The sequence below is a fragment of the Crotalus tigris genome, unplaced genomic scaffold (assembly GCF_016545835.1).
Source record: "Crotalus tigris isolate CLP2741 ecotype Arizona unplaced genomic scaffold, ASM1654583v1 scf7180000017568.12009008, whole genome shotgun sequence".
Classification (NCBI taxonomy): domain Eukaryota; kingdom Metazoa; phylum Chordata; class Lepidosauria; order Squamata; family Viperidae; genus Crotalus; species Crotalus tigris.
Genome location: NW_024096478.1, coordinates 2,793,355 through 2,810,951, shown reverse-complemented (window position 1 = coordinate 2,810,951; position 17,597 = coordinate 2,793,355). Strand labels below are relative to the sequence as shown.

Below are 17,597 nucleotides of genomic sequence, written 5' to 3'. Positions count from 1 at the left end.
CTACTTTAAAGTGGTTACCATCCAGATAGGGTGTACGATAAATTTTAATTTTATCCCTCCCCCAAAAATCTAGGACATGTAAAGGCAGCTGTTCATTCTGGTCTCATGCTGAGGGCATGACCAGCAAACTGAACCTCCTTATCTGTCTCAAACAGAATTTTCATTTGCGAGTGGATAAGAAGGAAGTTATGGCCACCTATTCAATTTCCCCATCATATAGCATTAAAGAAAGTAATCTTCATACACAGCCACCTTTTCTCAATAATCTCTAAGGGAATGGGATGTTCTCATCCTCCCATTCACTCCTTTTAACAGCAGGAACTTAATTTATTTTCCACATGGGGCGAAGCAAGTCTCGGTTTCCTTGTTCTCTCCTCTCTGCTCTCTCTCTAAACTAAGATTTCAAAAAGCCAATACACTTACCTCATGCTGGGTTTTTACTACTGTAGTGTGAAAACTTAACACTAGTAGCCACTATGTTAAAACATGACTGAGGGCAGCAGTATTTGCACTAAGCAGGGATTTCAAAAATACCAAAATATCTAAGAAATCATGAATCCTACAATGTTTTGCCTTGTGACAGTCGTGGACCAAAAACAGTGGGGAAAGTCCTCTCAGCCAGAATGATTAATATTGGAAATGCTATGAATCTTTTTCTTTTGGATGGCTTTATTTGGTCTAAAGGGAGAAAAATAAAAACAAGATTACAATTTGTCCCCCTTAGATCAAAGAGACCATCATTACCTGAAGGTAATACAAGGAAAAATCAATCAAGATAACAAAAGGCTGAGATGTAATAAGTGAAGACGCAAACATTTTTGTGAGCCTTTTCTCCCCTTGCTTGCTTCCTTTCAATGGTGAAAAAAGCAAGGTTCTACATTTAGGCAAGAAAAACCAAATGCACAAGTACAGAATAGGTGGCACCATGCTCAATAATAGTAACTGTGAGAGGGACCTCGGAGTCCTAGTAGACAATCACCTAAATATGAGCCAGCAGTGTGCTGCAGCTGCCAAAAAGGCCAACACAGTGCTAGGCTGCATTAACAGAGGGATAGAATCAAGATCACGTGAAGTATTAATACCACTCTTCAATGCCTTGGTAAGGCCACACTTGGAATACTGCATCCAGTTTTGGTCACCACGATGTAAAAAAGATGTTGAGACTCTAGAAAGAGTACAGAGAAGAGCAACAAAGATGATTAGGGGACTGGAGGCTAAAACATATAAGGAACGGTTGCTAGAATTGGGTATGTCTAGTTTAACGAAGAGAAGGACAAGGGGGGACATGATAGCAGTATTCCAATATCTCAGGGGCTGCCATAAAGAAGAGGGAATTAAGCTATTTTCCAAAGCACCTGAAGGCAGGACAAGAAGCAACGGGTGGAAACTAATCAAGGAGAGAAGCAACCTAGAACTAAGGAGAAACTTCCTGACAGTGAGAACAATTAATCAGTGGAACAGCCTGCCTCCAGAAGCAGTAAATGCTCCAACACTGGAAGTTTTTAAGAAGAGACTGGACAGCCATTTGTCCGAAATGGTGTAGGGTTTCCTGCCTGAGCAGGGGGTTGGACTAGATGACCTCCAAGGTCCCTTCCAACTTTACTACTATTACTTTATCCCAGATTTTTTAATGCAAGATACTTTTTAAGAAGAGACTGGATAGCCATTTGTCTGAAATGGTGTAAGGTTTCCTGTCTGAGCAGGGGGTTGGACTAGATGACCTCCAAGGTCCCTTCCAACTTTACTACTATTATTATTACTTACCGTATTTTACTTGGAAAACAATGGTCTACCAAAAAAAATTGTATTCATCCTGGATCTACTCTTCATTTAGATATATGGTAATTTCTAAATTGAATCTTAAAATATAACAGACGTATAATGCTAGCTGTAATGTGAACCTTGCTACAGATCTCTGAGCATTTCTCCCCTTGCATCTAACCATAATACAAATGCTCCATGAAAACATCTTTATTTATATAAAAATGCCTTCATCTCCTGTCTGGCCCTTAGGTGACACAAGCTTAAATCTTCCTTACCTATACCAGTATTAAAATAACATTTCTGCCCTTTGTTTTGTCACCTCAAAGATATATAAGATTGGCTAGGTTTTGTCCCCCATTTTCTTGGAGGGCAGTCAGAGGACAGCACAGATTGGAAAGAAGGGAAGTAGAAGTGGGCTAATGATTAACAGTTGGGAAAGCCAAGTTCATTTATAACATTGCACTGGCTTAAGGGTGGCTGAATAGCATTATTTGTGAGTAGTGGGTAGATGTCCTACCTTAAAAAGTTATAGCTCTTCTGCAGATGTAATATTGGCTAGGAATCCTGTTCCTGCTACGGCATGTAATGGTTTGATAATTTAGCCCTCATTAGCTCTCTCTAACTATTTGACATTTTTTTCATTTTTGCAAGATATACACTCAATACCATTTCATTTTAAAAGGAAGCTTTATTTATAGACAGTTAATTTGGACATATATAAACATATGAATATATTTTATTTATTAAACCTATAGCTTGCCTTTCAGGAGCTCCACCGTGGTCCCTTCTCCAGTGTTTTCCAATCTTGTCTAGACTGGAGAGAATGATAAGCCCAACATTATTGACTGAATTTCCATGGCGGAGACTTAAACTGTGTTTCTCCTGGGTGAAAAAAAGGAAGAAAGGGGAGATACTGAATATATTATAATGGACAGTTGAAGTAATGAGAATGCTGTAAGATTGTCTTCTTGAAAAAGAAATGAAGGCTGCGGTCTTAACTATGTTCATATAGATATGGAATATACAGAGACTTACTTCCAAATAAACATGCATAGGATTTCATGGAACATAATAGAAGGCTTTTGTCAGTTTGAAACTGAGAATAAACAGGGGTGAACAAAAGAAAATTATTTGGATAATTGAAGGTTGTCCACTCTCCATAGCACAACATATAACCAATCTTGGCTGATCTCAAAAAAGAGGCAAGTAAGTTTGTATCTGATTAGTACCCGCATAGAAGACCAAGTCATTCCAAGCTTGTAGTGAGACTGGAAAGTTAAAAAAAAAAGTGTCCCAGAAAAAAGCAATGGCAAAGCATCTCTGTCCTTTTACCAAAAACATAACATGGATAACTCTATGCAGTTAATCGAAGTTGATTTGACAGTTTATTTCTTTTTAGAGGAACAGTAAGGAATATAGCAAAATAGTCGCCCAAGTAAACAGGGAACATTGACCATGTACTTGAGATGTATGGGAGTGTAACTAAAAACCTCTGGAGAGCATTAGATCCTTTCTTTGTCTAGCTTCTCAGTTGATGTATCTTGGCAAAAGTTTGTAATCCTCACTGCGCTGTTCCTGCAAAGTATGGATAGGCTATACAATGGTCTTAGAGTTGCTCGACTTAGTAGTAAGCTGTACGAGTAATCTTTAGAGGATTTGAGATTTTGCTCTGGGAAAAGAAGATGAGATCATAGGATGGATTGTTTGGGGAATATACTTTATACCCAATTCCTCATAATTACAGGTTCTCTCAGTATAGAGAAATCAAGGGAAATAGCTACAATGCTGTTACCTTCATTGCAACTAGCAGCATGTAGAAACATTTTGGTAATGGGAAATCAGTTACAAGTCAGACCCTGCCTTCATTTCCTCAGCTCTTAGCTGGGTCCAAGCGACATTCGCAAACAGAAAAGATCCAATATATGTAGCTCAGGGTTGAACTCTGGAGTCCTGCAGTGCTCTCTGAGCTTGGTTGTCAGAGAGCATCAAGGGCTCCACAAACAGAAACAAATTATTTGGTGGCTTGTAATGGAAAACGATATCCTCAGTTGCCTAGCAAGCTAGGATTTCTTTTTCCTGACCTTGAATAAAATAAGATAAAATTGTAATAGCCTTTGTTTAGCCTGGATTTTTTTAGAATGAAAAAAATCTTTCTATTAAGTTCCAACTCCCAAATCAAGAACAGAAGGTAGTACTTAATATGCATTAGGTAGGCACTTCTCTACTCAAGAGTAGGGTGAAAATAACTGGCTGTGACTGTAATGATATATATCTGCAGCCAAACATGATTAGACACCTGCATTTATTCTGGAACCTTGCCTTCTTAGGATTCCTAACATGCAGATAAAATTTCTTTTTCATTCAGCTGTTTTTCAGTTCTTTTCAATAACCATATATGGGTTTCTAAAAGCAGCTAAATGCACATGAATATAAAGAACGAAGCTTCTGGGGAAACCCATAATGCTCCCCAACGTTGTTGCTGTACTTAGATTGCATGCTTAAGGGTAATGTGATGACCATATTTCCACCTATATTTTACTACTTAACTGTTCAGTAGAGAAGGGAACTAGGGGATCAGCCATATTGGACAATTTTCACTAAAAGAGATGAAATGATAAAAGGTGTTGAAGCTACAGGAACCTTGGGGGGGATTGATTATGCAATATTGGAATTCAACATGATGCAAGCACAAGCAGTAGAACAAAATCAAACTAGAGTTTTGGACTTTAAGAGAGCTAATTTCAATAAACTTAGATGAGAATCCTTAAGGGAAAAACACCCCAATAAGCTTGGGAAATTTTGAAAAGTGAGATTATAAAACCCAGTCTAGCAGAATAGCAATGAAGAAGAAAAACAACAGCCCTCAAAAGGAACCAGCATGGCTGCATAAAGAACTATTTGATAAATTGAAAGACAAAAAGGACAAATATAATAAGTGGAAAGAGGGGCACATAATTAAGGCAGAATATCAGCAAATAGCCCGAGCCTGTAAAGATGAAGTAAAGAAAACTAAGACTCAAAATGAAATAAGGCTTGCGACAAAAGTCAAAAATAACCAAAAAAAAGCTTATTTCAACATGTAAAAAGCAAGAAAAAAGTCAAGGAAACAGTTGGTCTATTAATTGGAGAAAGTGGCAAAAATGTGACAAGCAAGAAGGAGAAAGCAGAACTGCTTAATTAGTTTTTTGCATCCGTCTTTACACAAAAGGAAAAAACAGTCCAACCTACCAAAACAGTACCGTAAAAAACAGATTAGGAATACAGGTTAATACAGGTTAAAATAGGCAAGAAGATGGTAAGTGAGCACCTGTCTATCCTAGACAAGTTCAAATCACCAGTACCAGATAGATTACACCTCAAGATTCTGAAGGAACTGAGATATGATCTCAGAATCACTGAACTATACTGGACTGGAAAAGAGCTGATGTAGTTCCCATCAAAAAAGGGGGAAAAATAGATCTAGGAAACTACTATCAGCCTGACCTCAATACCTGAGAAGATTCTGGAAAACATAATCAAGCAATGAATCAGTGAACACCTAGAGGCAAGCAAAATCATAACCAAAAGCCAACATGTTTTTGTCAAAAACAGATCATGCCACACAAATCTTACTGCATTTGTTGACAAAATGACAAAATTAGTGGACCAGAGGAATGCTGTGGATATAATTTACTTGGACTTTAGTAAGGCATTTGATAAAGTAGATCTCAACCTACTACTTGATAAGATGGAAAAAGCTGGGTTAGACAGCATCACCAGCAGATGGATTCATAGCTGGCTGACCAACTGTACTCAACGTGACTCAATGGAACTGCATCTACATGGAGGGAAGTATGCAGTGGGGTACCAGTACTCCTCAATATCTTCATCAATGATTTGGATACATGGGGAACTCATCAAATTTGCAGACAACAACATGCTGGCAGGAATAGCCAACACTCCAGAAGATAGGCTTAAGATATGAAAAGATCTTGACAGATTTAAACACCGGGCACTATCGAACAAAATGAAATTCAATAGTGAAAAAAGTAAGGTTCTACATTTAGGCAAGAAAAACCAAATGTACAGGTATATAGTATAGGTGGTATCTGGCTTAGTAGTAGTAACTGTGAGAGGGTTCTTGGAGTCCTAGTGAACAATCACTTAAATATGAGCCAGCAGTGTGCTGCAGCTGCCAAAAAAGTCAACACAGTTCTAGGCTGCAATAACAGGAATAGAATCAAGATCAATGAAGTGTTAATACCATTTTATAATGCCTTAGGACCACACTTAGAATACTGCATCCAGTTTTGGTCGCCACGATATAAAAAAGATGTTGAGACTCTAGAAAGAGTGCAGAGAAGAGCAACAAAGATAATTAGGGGACTGGAGGCTAAAACATATAAAGAACGGTTGCTGGAATTGGGTATGTCTAGTTTAATGAAGAGAAGGACTAGGAGTGATATGATAGCAGTTTTCCACTATCTAAGTGATTGCCACAAAGAAGAGGGAGTCAAGCTATTCTCCAAAACAATTGAGTGCAGGACAAGAAACAATAGATGGAAACTAATCAAGGAGAGAAGCAACCTAGAACTAAGGAGAATTTCCTGACAGTTAGAACAATTAATCAGTGGAACACTTGCATCCAGAAGTTATGAATGCTCCCACATTGGAAGTTTTTAAAAAGAGGTTGGACAACTATTTGTTTGAAATGGTATAAGGTTTCCTGCCTGAGCAGGGGTTGGATTAAAAGACCTTCAAGATCCTTTCCAACTCTATTATTCACGCATAGGAATGTCATTTTTTTTCCTCTTAAGGGGAGGATGTCATTTTGGATTTGAAAAGGTTGGAAATGACTGCAGATATCACTGCCACTAAGAATGATTTTGAAGATTAGTTTCTCTCCCTAGTAGCAAGAGGTGAGGTTCATCCCTGTTAATAATGAATGTTAACCCTGTTGGTTAGGCTTAAACAAAATGTCACTCACTTGAGTGCCAGTGGCCATGGAGATGCTACTGGCATTGGAGGACATAGCTGGGGCTGCTCAGCTGGTGAAGTCAGGAGTCTTAACTTTTCTCTACAGTACAACTCTCATCCAAAAACTGTAAGGCCAGCCTCAGGATTGCCAACCGCACCAACTTGCTCCAGCTAAATATTTGGCAGATGAAAGCAGCTTGCCCTCAAGATTGGTGAAAAAGGATGATCTTACTCAGTAGTCCACAACAAAGGAAAAGGTGACAATTTCTGCCCACAAACTTACAACAAGGGCATCCTAGAGATAAAGAACAGACCTGATTAAATTCCTCATTGTATGGCTAACTTCTCCATTTCATTTGACCAGTTTGCTTATTTTCCTCTGACTATTTCCCCTGATAACACAAATTGATTTTTTTTCTGAAAAGAAAAGTCTATTGTGTAGCTACATCAGCTTGTTGACTAATTAGTGGGGAGTAGTTTAGAGTCAATACCTGGACTCGAGTTGATAAGCAGATAAAACAAAGCATTCATGCTTCCATACATGAAAATGTGGTATGGGGATGGATAAGAGGCTCAGAGACCCAGAAATCAAATAATCCCAACATATATAGTGGAAACCGAGGGAGGGAAGGATGACAAAGAGGTGAAATGAAGATTTGCCCAAATAATTGAGAAACGTGCTACTTTTCTTCTATTGATTGAATTGGTTTATCTTCCAAAAAGTGGACAACTTTGGGAGCCAAATCCCACTGATGTGTATAGTTAGAAAAGGTAGGGGGGGAAATTGTACTAAACTATTCCTGCACAGGTGGTAAATTTAAGAAATAGAAAGAACAAAGGTTGTTAAAGAGGAACTGATCTCTATTAACTAAGGAAAAATATGAATTCTAGGATTTGTAATTAGGGTCTGCAAAAACTGTAATGATTTCTAATATAAACTCCCATTGGTACATAGGGATTTGCTCCATGACAGGGTTTTTTTTATTTTCTTACTTCATATCAATATAATGCCAAGACTAATTATGTTAGAATATTTAGATAGCTGGAACCATTAAGGAGTCTCATCTAAGTGTGGAAATATGTATTTTACTAAGATGATGCTCAGTTACTGAATAAATGCTAGAGGTTTTATTCAGCAGGCATTTGAGAGTAGATGAAACATGTCCCTTTGTCTCTGATTCCATTTTACCTCATAAAAGTCCTATGTGTTAGAATGTTCTAAGACAGAAAGTACTGGATCAAACTTTCCCTAGTGAATAAATAGCAATTTTAATCCCAAACCCATCCACCCCCAAATCCTAATTTAACATACTCTATTATATCCTAAATCATCCTGAGGTTAGTTTTGAGAAACTCTACATTGTATTGTTTATGTTGCCTTGACTCTCACGTATCAGATATTGTAGATATAAAACCAGCAAACATGGAAGAGTTGACAGAAGTGATTACAGCTGCAGAATTCCATCCGCATCACTGCAACACCTTCGTCTATAGCAGCAGCAAGGGGACAATAAGATTGTGTGACATGAGAACGTCTGCTTTGTGTGACAGACACTCCAAATGTGAGTATGGTCCAGGCATTTGTCGAAAGACATAGAAAAGGGAATGTTGAAAATGAATTTTGTGTTAATTTGTATGGAAGGATTTTCCCTAGCATATAAAAGAATAATACGTATGTTGTATTGTTTGTATTGTTTGTGATCCGTGGCCTCCATTTATCTTTGTTCAAGATAAAGCTATAAGAAGAAAGTAACCTCTTGCTTTGGTGATCAATGACTCCCTTCTTCTTTGCTAAGTAACCTGGGGAATGGTTCTTTCTTTTGCCTATCAACCCATCCTACTGGAACAAGCAACATCCAGAAAACACTTCCATAACTAATTAATTGGATTCTCAGGTATCTTTTCTGGATTGTTCAGTGTCAGACTGGAAGTTCAAAATATACAGAAAATGCCTGGATGGCGCAAGAGGAAATGGCACAGGCAGTGGACTGCTGATTTCATGCATTCGAAATCTGGTTACGCCACTAGGTTCTGTCACTATGAAAGAGAAAAATGGAATGGTTACCATGAAGGATCCAATTTAATTGAAAAAATTTAGAAACGGAATTGCTTACCAACTTCAGAACATTTCAAAATGTTTGAAGTTCAACCATTGGCTAAAATGAAAAATTTTGCAACTCAGGTAGAAATATTAAATTATGGTCTTATTTTGCTTAACAGAGGTGAATGAGCACATCTGAGTAATAGAATTGGAAGGAAATAGAGGTTTCATTCATTTTTAATCTCTGAAAATAGAGGTTGAATAGAAATTGTTAAAGTTAATCTCAATAAAGTTAACTTAGTCTAAAACCTTTTATAGGTAAAGAGTTTAAACTGAGGAATTATTTTTTTGACTCAATGTAACTGAAGTAGTTCCTTCAGGTTTTGTTGTTGTTTTGTGAGTTCTTAGATAATTGTCTCTACTAAGTCACTTCAACACTGGAAGTAATAATAATAATAGTAGTAAAGTTGGAAGGGACCTTGGAGGTCATCTAGTCCAACCCCCTGCTCGGGCAGGAAACCCTACACCATTTCGGACAAGTGGCTGTCCAGTCTCTTCTTAAAAACTTCCAGTGTTGGAGCATTTACTGCTTCTGGAGGCAAGCTGTTCCATGATTAATTGTTCTCACTGTCAGGAAGTTTCTCCTTAGTTCTAGGTTGCTTCTCTCCTTGATTAGTTTCCACCCGTTGCTTCTTGTCCTGCCTTCAGGTGCTTTGGAAAATAGCTTAATTCCCTCTTCTTTATGGCAGCCCCTGAGATATTGGAATACTGCTATCATGTCCCCCCTTGTCCTTCTCTTCGTTAAACTAGACATACCCAATTCTCGCAACCGTTCCTTATATGTTTTAGCCTCCAGTCCCCTAATCATCTTTGTTGCTCTTCTCTGTACTCTTTCTAGAGTCTCAACATCTTTTTTACATCGTGGTGACCAAAACTGGATGCAGTATTCCAAGTGTGGCCTTACCAAGGCATTGAAGAGTGGTATTAATACTTCACGTGGTCTTGATTCTATCCCTCTGTTAATGCAGCCTAGCACTGTGTTGGCCTTTTTGGCAGCTGCAGCACACTGCTGGCTCATATTTAAGTGATTGTCTACTAGGACTCCGAGGTCCCTCTCACAGTTACTACTATTGAGCATGGTGCCACCTATGCTGTACTTGTGCATTTGGTTTTTCTTGCCTAAATGTAGAACCTTGCTTTTTTCACCATTGAATTTCATTTTGTTAGTTAGTGCCCAGTGTTCAAGTCTGTCCAGATCCTTCTGTATCTGAAGCCTGTCTTCTGGAGTGTTGGCTATTCCTGCCAGCTTGGTGTCATCTGCAAATCTGATGAGTTCCCCATCTATCCCTTCATCCAAGTCATTGATGAAGATGTTGAAGAGTACTGGGCCCAGAACAGAGCCCTGGGGCACCCCACTACACACTTCCCTCCATATAGATGCAGTTCCATTGAGGACCACTCGCTGAGTACGGCCGGTCAGCCAGCTACGGATCCATCTGGTGGTGGTTCTGTCTACCCCACATTTTTCTATCTTGTCAAGTAGTAGGTTGTGATCTACTTTATCAAATGCCTTACTGAAGTCCAAGTAAATTATGTCCACAGCATTCCTCTGATCCACTAATTTTGTCACTTGGTCAAAGAATGCAATAAGATTTGTCTGGCATGATCTATTTTTGACAAACCCATGTTGGCTTTTAGTAATGACTTTGTTTGCCTCTAGGTGTTCGTTGATTCGTTGTTTGATTATCTTTTCCAGGATCTTCCCAGGTATTGAGGTCAGGCTGATAGGTCTGTAATTTCCTGGATCCATTTTTTTTCCTTTTTTGAGGATGGGAACTACATCAGCTCTTTTCCAGTCCTCTGGTAGTTCCCCTGTGTTCCAGGATCTTTGAAAAATATAGTTCAGTGGCTCCGATATCACATCTGCCAGTTCCTTGAGAACTCTGGGGTGTAATCCATCTGGTCCTGGCGATTTGAACTCATCTAGGCTGGACAGGTGCTCCCTAACCATTTTCTTGCCTATCTTAACTTGTGTTTCTGTTTTGTTTTTTATGGCACTATTTTTGATAGGTTGGTCTGTTTTTTCCCTTTGTGTAAAGACAGATGCAAAACACGAGTTAAATAGTTCTGCTTTCTCCCTGTTGTTTGTCACCTTCTTGCCACTTCCACCCACTAATGGACCAATCGTTTCCTTCACTTTTTTCTTGTTTTTTACATGTTGAAAGAAGCTTTTTTTGTTATTTTTGACTTTGGTCGCAAGCCTTAGTTCATTTTGAGCCTTGGCTTTCTTCACTTCATCTTTGCAGGCTCGGGCTATTTGCTGATATTCTGACTTAGTTATGTTCCCCTCTTTCCACTTTCTATACTTGTCCTTTTTATCTTTCAATTTGTCAGAGAGTTCTTTATGCAGCCATGCTGGTTTCTTTTGAGAGCTGTTATTTTTCCTCTTTGTTGGTATTGTGCTAGACTGTGCTTTTATTATCTCATTTTTCAAAATTTCCCAAGCTTCTTGAGTTGTTTTCCCCTTGAGGATTCTCATCCATGGAATCCTTCCCAAGCCCTCTCTAAGTTTATTGAAATTACCTCTCTTGAAGTCCAAGACTCTAGTTTGACTGTGTTCTATTGGTTGTGCTTCTATAATGTTGAATTCTAATATTGCATGATCACTTCCTCCCAGGGTTCCTATGGCTTCAACACCGTCTATCATTTCATCTCTGTTAGTGAGAATTAGATCCAAAATGGCTAATCCCCTAGTTCCCTTCTCTACTTTTTGGGAGACAAAGTTGTCTGCTAGGTTTGCCAGGAACCTGTTTGATCTTCCACTTGGTGCGGAGTTTGTCTCCCAGTTGATGTCAGGGTAGTTAAAGTCCCCCATTACTATTGTGATGTGCTTCCTACATACCTTAGTTAGCTGACTGGCAAAAAGTTCATCTATTTCCTCTGTTTGGTTGGGTGGTCTGTAGTATACACCTATGGCAATGTCATTTCCCCCCCCCCCTTTTATATTGACCCAAATGCATTCAAGACAGTTTTTATCATTGTTGTACTCTATTTCTGTGGAGATGTAGTTATTTCTTATATAGAGAGCAACTCCACCTCCTCTTTTATTTGGTCTGTTTCTTTTAAATAATTTAAATCCCTCTAGCTGTGTGTTCCATGTGTGGGTTTCATCCCACCATGTTTCCGTAATGGCAACAATATCGTATCTGCCCTCATTAACCTGAATTTCTAGTTCACCCTGTTTGCTGTTCATACTCTGTGCATTGGTGTATAAACATTTGAGTCCTTTGTGGGTGGCCCTGTGTTTCCTTTCTACATAACCTGTGTGGTGCCTGAGTTCCCCTATTGTCTTACCACCTATTTGGTTAGTGCACTTTATGTGGCACTCGCTATTAGAGGCTTCATTTTGATTGATAGCAAGGTTGATATTCTTGTCCACACACACATCTATGCTACATGCACTGATAGCCCTATAGTTTTTAAATTGCCGGGGACAGGGTTGTTCCGTATCAATTAACTCCCTGTCCCCGCTGTTTAGTTTAAATTTCCCTCCAGAAAATCTGTGAATTTATAGCCGAGTAACTCAGTCCCTTTTTTTGATGGATGCAAACCATCTCTTTTGTACATCTTTTGATTGGACCAGCTACTGACATCGTGACTAATATATCCAAAGCCTTCCCCTTTACACCACTCCTTTAGCCACATATTGAATTGTGCTATGTGCTGGCCTTTTCCGTTTTGCTCCTTATACACTGGTAAAACCTCTGAGAAAGTAAGCCTACAGCTTATTCTGCTAAGTTCCTTCCCCAAGCTCTGGAAATCATTCTGCACAGAGAGTACATTTTTTGGGACAGATCATTAGTGCCAAGATGTACAATAGCCTCCACATCACAGTCCTTGCTGCCATTCTTGATTATTTTAGAAATACGCTTCTTGTCCCTACTGGCAGTAGCACCTGGAAGACACCTGACCTCTTTCAAAGCCTCTGTGTCCTTTCCTAAATTTACATCCCTTATAATTGAATCACCTACCAGAAGGTAGCTTCTCTTTTTGGGAGCCTTTCTATTCTTGCATGACTGTTGTGCAATACCTGATTCACACTTCTCCCTGTCAAAATCTAGTTCTTCATCTCGGACCACAATCCCCTGCTTATTTGAGTTATCTTCACAAATACCTTTACCAGTCTCCTTAATGTCCCTATTAAGGTCAGCAAGGGCACTGTAGCTGTTGTGCAGGGACACAGAGAAAGCTTTGTGTTTATGGTTCACAGCTCTCACCCTGCCAGATCCTGGACAGTCATCTGTCCGAAATGGTGTAGGGTTTCCTGCCTGAGCAGGGGGTTGGACTCGATGGCCTCCAAGATCCCTTCCAACTTTTTATTATTATTATTATTATTATTATTATTATTATTATTATTATTATTACTTACGCCAAGCAAATACAGATAACATTTTGGATAAGATGACGGTTTGATCCCGACATGATAAATTATGACTTACTAGAAAAAGCAACACAAGTTTTAGTTTGTTTCTTCAGGGGAGCAAATCAGAGGCATTTGGTTCTAATTTGCATAAAATTATTCTTTGACTTAATATCCAAGAATGTAATCACCAATGTCCACAAATCATAGCTTGCCTGTAAACCAGAGTGATGCCCTACATCACAAGTGAATGACTGAGACAATAATCCAGATTAAGACAGGCCCCCACTTGTTCCTGCAATGATACATCATAGTTTGGTGCTAAAGCTGAACCGATTTATATCAGCTTTTCCTATACTATATGTTCCATTCCTTGAAAAAGATCCACATTTTGACTTCTATAAATATTGATCGACTTCCTAATATAAACATGATCAATTTCCCAAAGGTTTTGTGACCATCGATTATTCTTTTAAAGTACATTCTTCTTCCTTTTTTGAACTATTAAAGTATAGTTTGGGATGAGAAATTAAATCCTAAAGGCGATGTCCTTTTAGGATTAAAAAAGTTTCCAGTGCCTATATTTTTACTGTAATTTACAGTGCTCTTTTGCTACCAAATCAGTTCCTAACCTCTAATAACCAGGTTCTTGAAATGATCTCTTCAGTCTTATCTCTCCCATTTAGTGGGAAATGCCATGGCAGCCAATTATATGGCTGCTGCAAGTATCTGATTGCATCCTGATATCTATAATTCGAATTTCTTGGTTAGCCTTTTTTTTCACTCCTTCCACCCACTATCTGATTACTGTAAAATAGACAGTTCAGTTCAGATTAAATATATTAGTAATAAGACACAAGCTGGGATCATTTCCTTCCTTTTCCAGGCACAGATCCCTTGACTTGGTTAGCATTATTCCTTTGTTCTGCTGCTGCTGCTGCAGTGTTCTTTAGAGCACATTCAAAGCAATTGTGAAAACAAGTTCAGATTGATCTCTCCCTTGATGGCCGATATTGATTTTTTTTTCCTATCCTTCAGAAATGCTGCTTCTCAGTCGATAGTGATTCAGCAGACCTAGAAGTTGGAATTTAGGCTGTTCATCAAGATTCAAAATAAATGCAATTTTGGCCTTTAAAGATGATCTTCCCTAGCCCCAAAGGAAATCTTTTATAAACATGTTTTAATCAGCACATTCCTGATCTGTGGTTTATTCCTCAGTATCAATTTAAAAAGCCAACTCACAATTCTTCTCTGGACAAAGAGCATTCTTGTCATAAATGAGCTGTCCTGGATCTTTAATGAAAAGAAGGACTAGCAGTCTTCCACTATCTAAGTGGTTGCCATAAAGAGGGGGGAGTCAACCTATTCTCCAAAGCATCTGAGGGCAGGACAAAAAGCAATGGGTGGAAACTAATCAAGGAGAGAAGCAACTAGAACTAAGGAGAAATTTCCTGACAATTAAAATAATTAGTCAGTGGAACGACTTACCTCCAAACACTGGAGCTTATACATACAGTTGATTTCAAAACAGTTGTATTTTTAATGGGGGCAGTAAGCAGGAAGTCTTAACTGAAAGGGAAAATCTAGGAAGAGAAATGTAAGGTCTTCACTTTTTTTTCTCAGTTGCCAGGTCAATTTTGCAGGTCTCAAAGCAGCCGAACATCTTTCCAAATCACAAACCATTTTTAACCTGTTTCAGGTTCTCATCTCCAGTTCTGTGGGTATATGCCCTTAGATTGTCTTATGATGTCATGTCTCTTCATGGCCCACACCATCCTCACCTGGTGAATATGCCCAGCAGTTTGATAGTCTGCCATCTAATGCCTGCCTCCAGAAGCCACCAGCCGATCACATTCACCATTATTTTTTTAAGTTATCCAGCCCATGTTCACTGTTGTTGTTGCCTTCTACTCTCTTTTTCACCCCCTTTCTCTTTACTCTCTACTCGCTTCAATCCAGCAACATTCTTATTATCCAAACATATATCCCAACTCAACTTCTATCACTGTCTCTTTTTTCATTCTCCATCACTGACCTCTATCACTTTCTCCATTTCTATCTCTTCTTACCACTGAAATAACAATCCATCGACACTCAGAGCAATTTGGGGGGGAAAATAATGACAGAAGAATGATCAAACTCTTAATTAAGAACTAGTTGAAGACACCACCCATTGATCAAAGGTGAACCTCATGGTTGCTTAAGCATTTGGTGCCGATTTCATCATTGTAAGGAAAGAGCTGATGTATCTGACGTGTGGGGTCAATAGATACTTAGTACTACAAGTACGTAGTCCTTGACTTAACAACTATTTGTTTAGTGACTGTTCAAAATTTATATGGCACTGAAAAAGTGACTTATGACCATTTTTTCACACCTACAGCTGTTGCAGCATCTTCTTAGTCATGTGATCAAAATTCAGTCACTTGGCAACTGGCATGTATTTATAACGGTTGCAGTGTCCCAGGGTCATGCAATCACATTTTGCAACCTTCTGATAAGCAAAGTCAGTGGGGAAGCCAGATTCACTTAACAACAGTGTTACTAACTTAATAATTGCAGTGATTCACTTAACAACTGTGGCAAGAAACATCATAAAATGGAGCAAAAGTCATTTAACAACTGTCTTCCTAACCACAGAAATTTTGGGCTCAAATGTGCTGGTAGTTGAGGACTGCCTGTACTACTACCTCTTCTTTTCTCCTCCTCCTCATTTGTCCCACATAATTGCAGATTCTACTTCTTGTTATACTTTGCTTACCCGGTTCTTACAGAAAAGCTATCAATGCATGACATGACGAGGGTTTCTGTTCATCAACTGGCCTTTTGAAGACCCTGATACTAATTAGAGGTGAGGCAAAATGACTTACTATTAGGTCACCCAGGTAGTTTCTGTGGAAGTCTAGAATCTGAGACTCCCTGCTCCTAATCCCAGGACTTTAACCATCATACCATACTTGCTCTCAGGGATGATATAATGTAGGGAATGTTAACTCAGTTCTTCATATCATATTTCCTTGGTAGCATTTGTGTAACTTAGAAGCATAAATAACCAGCAAACAAAATCCGCTTCTGAGCATCAAAGCAGCTTTCTTGCTGAACCTTCGTTGTGCTCTTGGATTCCAGAAGAGAAGCCGCTCTTTATAAAATTATCTTGTTCTTGGCAGGTAGCCAGTTCAGAAGATGGAGTGGTCTAGGTTTCCTTCCCAGGGCAGTGTCAAGAGTGACATCTCTGAACAAAACTGTGACAGAGAAATCAGATTCCTGAAAAAATAAATCCAACTTTTTAAATGTCTCTGCTGTTGTTCAATTTTTATTTGATTTTGAGCCTTTTTCTAGACCTCGAAAGACAAAACTTCATTGCCATAAAACTTGTATTCATTTACATTTTTGATATACCGTATATTCCGGCGTATAAGGCGACTGGGCGTATAAGATGACCCCCAACTTTTGAGAAGATTTTCAGGCTTTAGAAAGTCATCTTATACGCCAGAAAATACAGTACAATATTGAATTTCTGTTTATAGATGAGCACAATAGGAGCTCCTTTGCTGCTAGAAAGCTTTGTCCTGTCAGTGCTTATTTCTGTAAAAAAAATAGGGCTGGCCACTAGGGAGCAGATTGGTTTTAAATTCAGAGAACAGCTACCTGTATATTCCTGTGTATAAGACGACCCCTGACTTTTGAGAAGATTTTCAGGCTCTAGAAAGTCGTCTTATACACCGGAAAATACGGTACTCAGATATTTCCAGTGAACTATGAATATAACCAAATTTGATTTTTTTGCATATATTTCAATGCATTCTATATCTGTAAACCAAACATAGATGGGTGGGGCCTTGCAACACTGATGGATACTATGTTTTCCCGAAAATAAGACCCACCCCGAAAATAAGCCCTAGCCTGATTTTTTGGGGTGAGCCTAATACAAGCCCTGCCCTCAAAAATAAGCCCGGAGGTGGGCATGGCCAACACAAGTGGCAGTGAGTGCGCAGGGGCCGACAGTGTCTGGCAGCAACCGCAGCCCGCCAGCCCTAAGCACGGAGGCAGAGGCAGGGGGGGAGACAGGCAATCCAGACATGCCACACACTTTTCACCCAGAGGGAAACTGGAAGCTTTGTCTGCTTGCAAATGGAGCGGTTGGAGATGGAGTGAATCACTTAGTTTCTAAGCCCCCCCCCCCAATTCACAAGCAGTCGAAGCTTCCAGATTGTCTGTGATCTCAACTCAGTTTGCCTGTAAAGCGAGGGAGCTGTAAGCCTTGAAGAGATTTGTTGTTACCATGTGAATTCAACTAGCTTGTTTGGAATGTCTGGGATTGCATGAGACTGACCCTTTAAACGAACGTAGCAGGATGGAAAGGATTTCTTGCTAACTTTGGCAAATTTCTGTTGGCTTTGTTTGATGTTCAGAAAG

At 39.1% G+C, this 17,597-nt stretch overlaps 1 protein-coding gene across 6 annotated transcripts in view; it reads left to right on the top strand.

The window, feature by feature from the left end:
* Nucleotides 1-17,597, top strand: part of PPP2R2B (protein phosphatase 2 regulatory subunit Bbeta) — a 283,772-nt gene that overhangs the window by 236,631 nt on the left and 29,544 nt on the right. For 5 of the 6 annotated variants that reach the window (XM_039351753.1, XM_039351762.1, XM_039351781.1 and 2 more), the window contains one exon: nt 8,118-8,282. In XM_039351753.1, the coding sequence (XP_039207687.1) occupies nt 8,118-8,282 (165 nt within the window). Of the gene's footprint in view, nt 1-8,117; nt 8,283-16,348; nt 16,603-17,597 lie in introns of those variants that run through there. The other variant, XM_039351789.1, reaches the window with a different exon arrangement.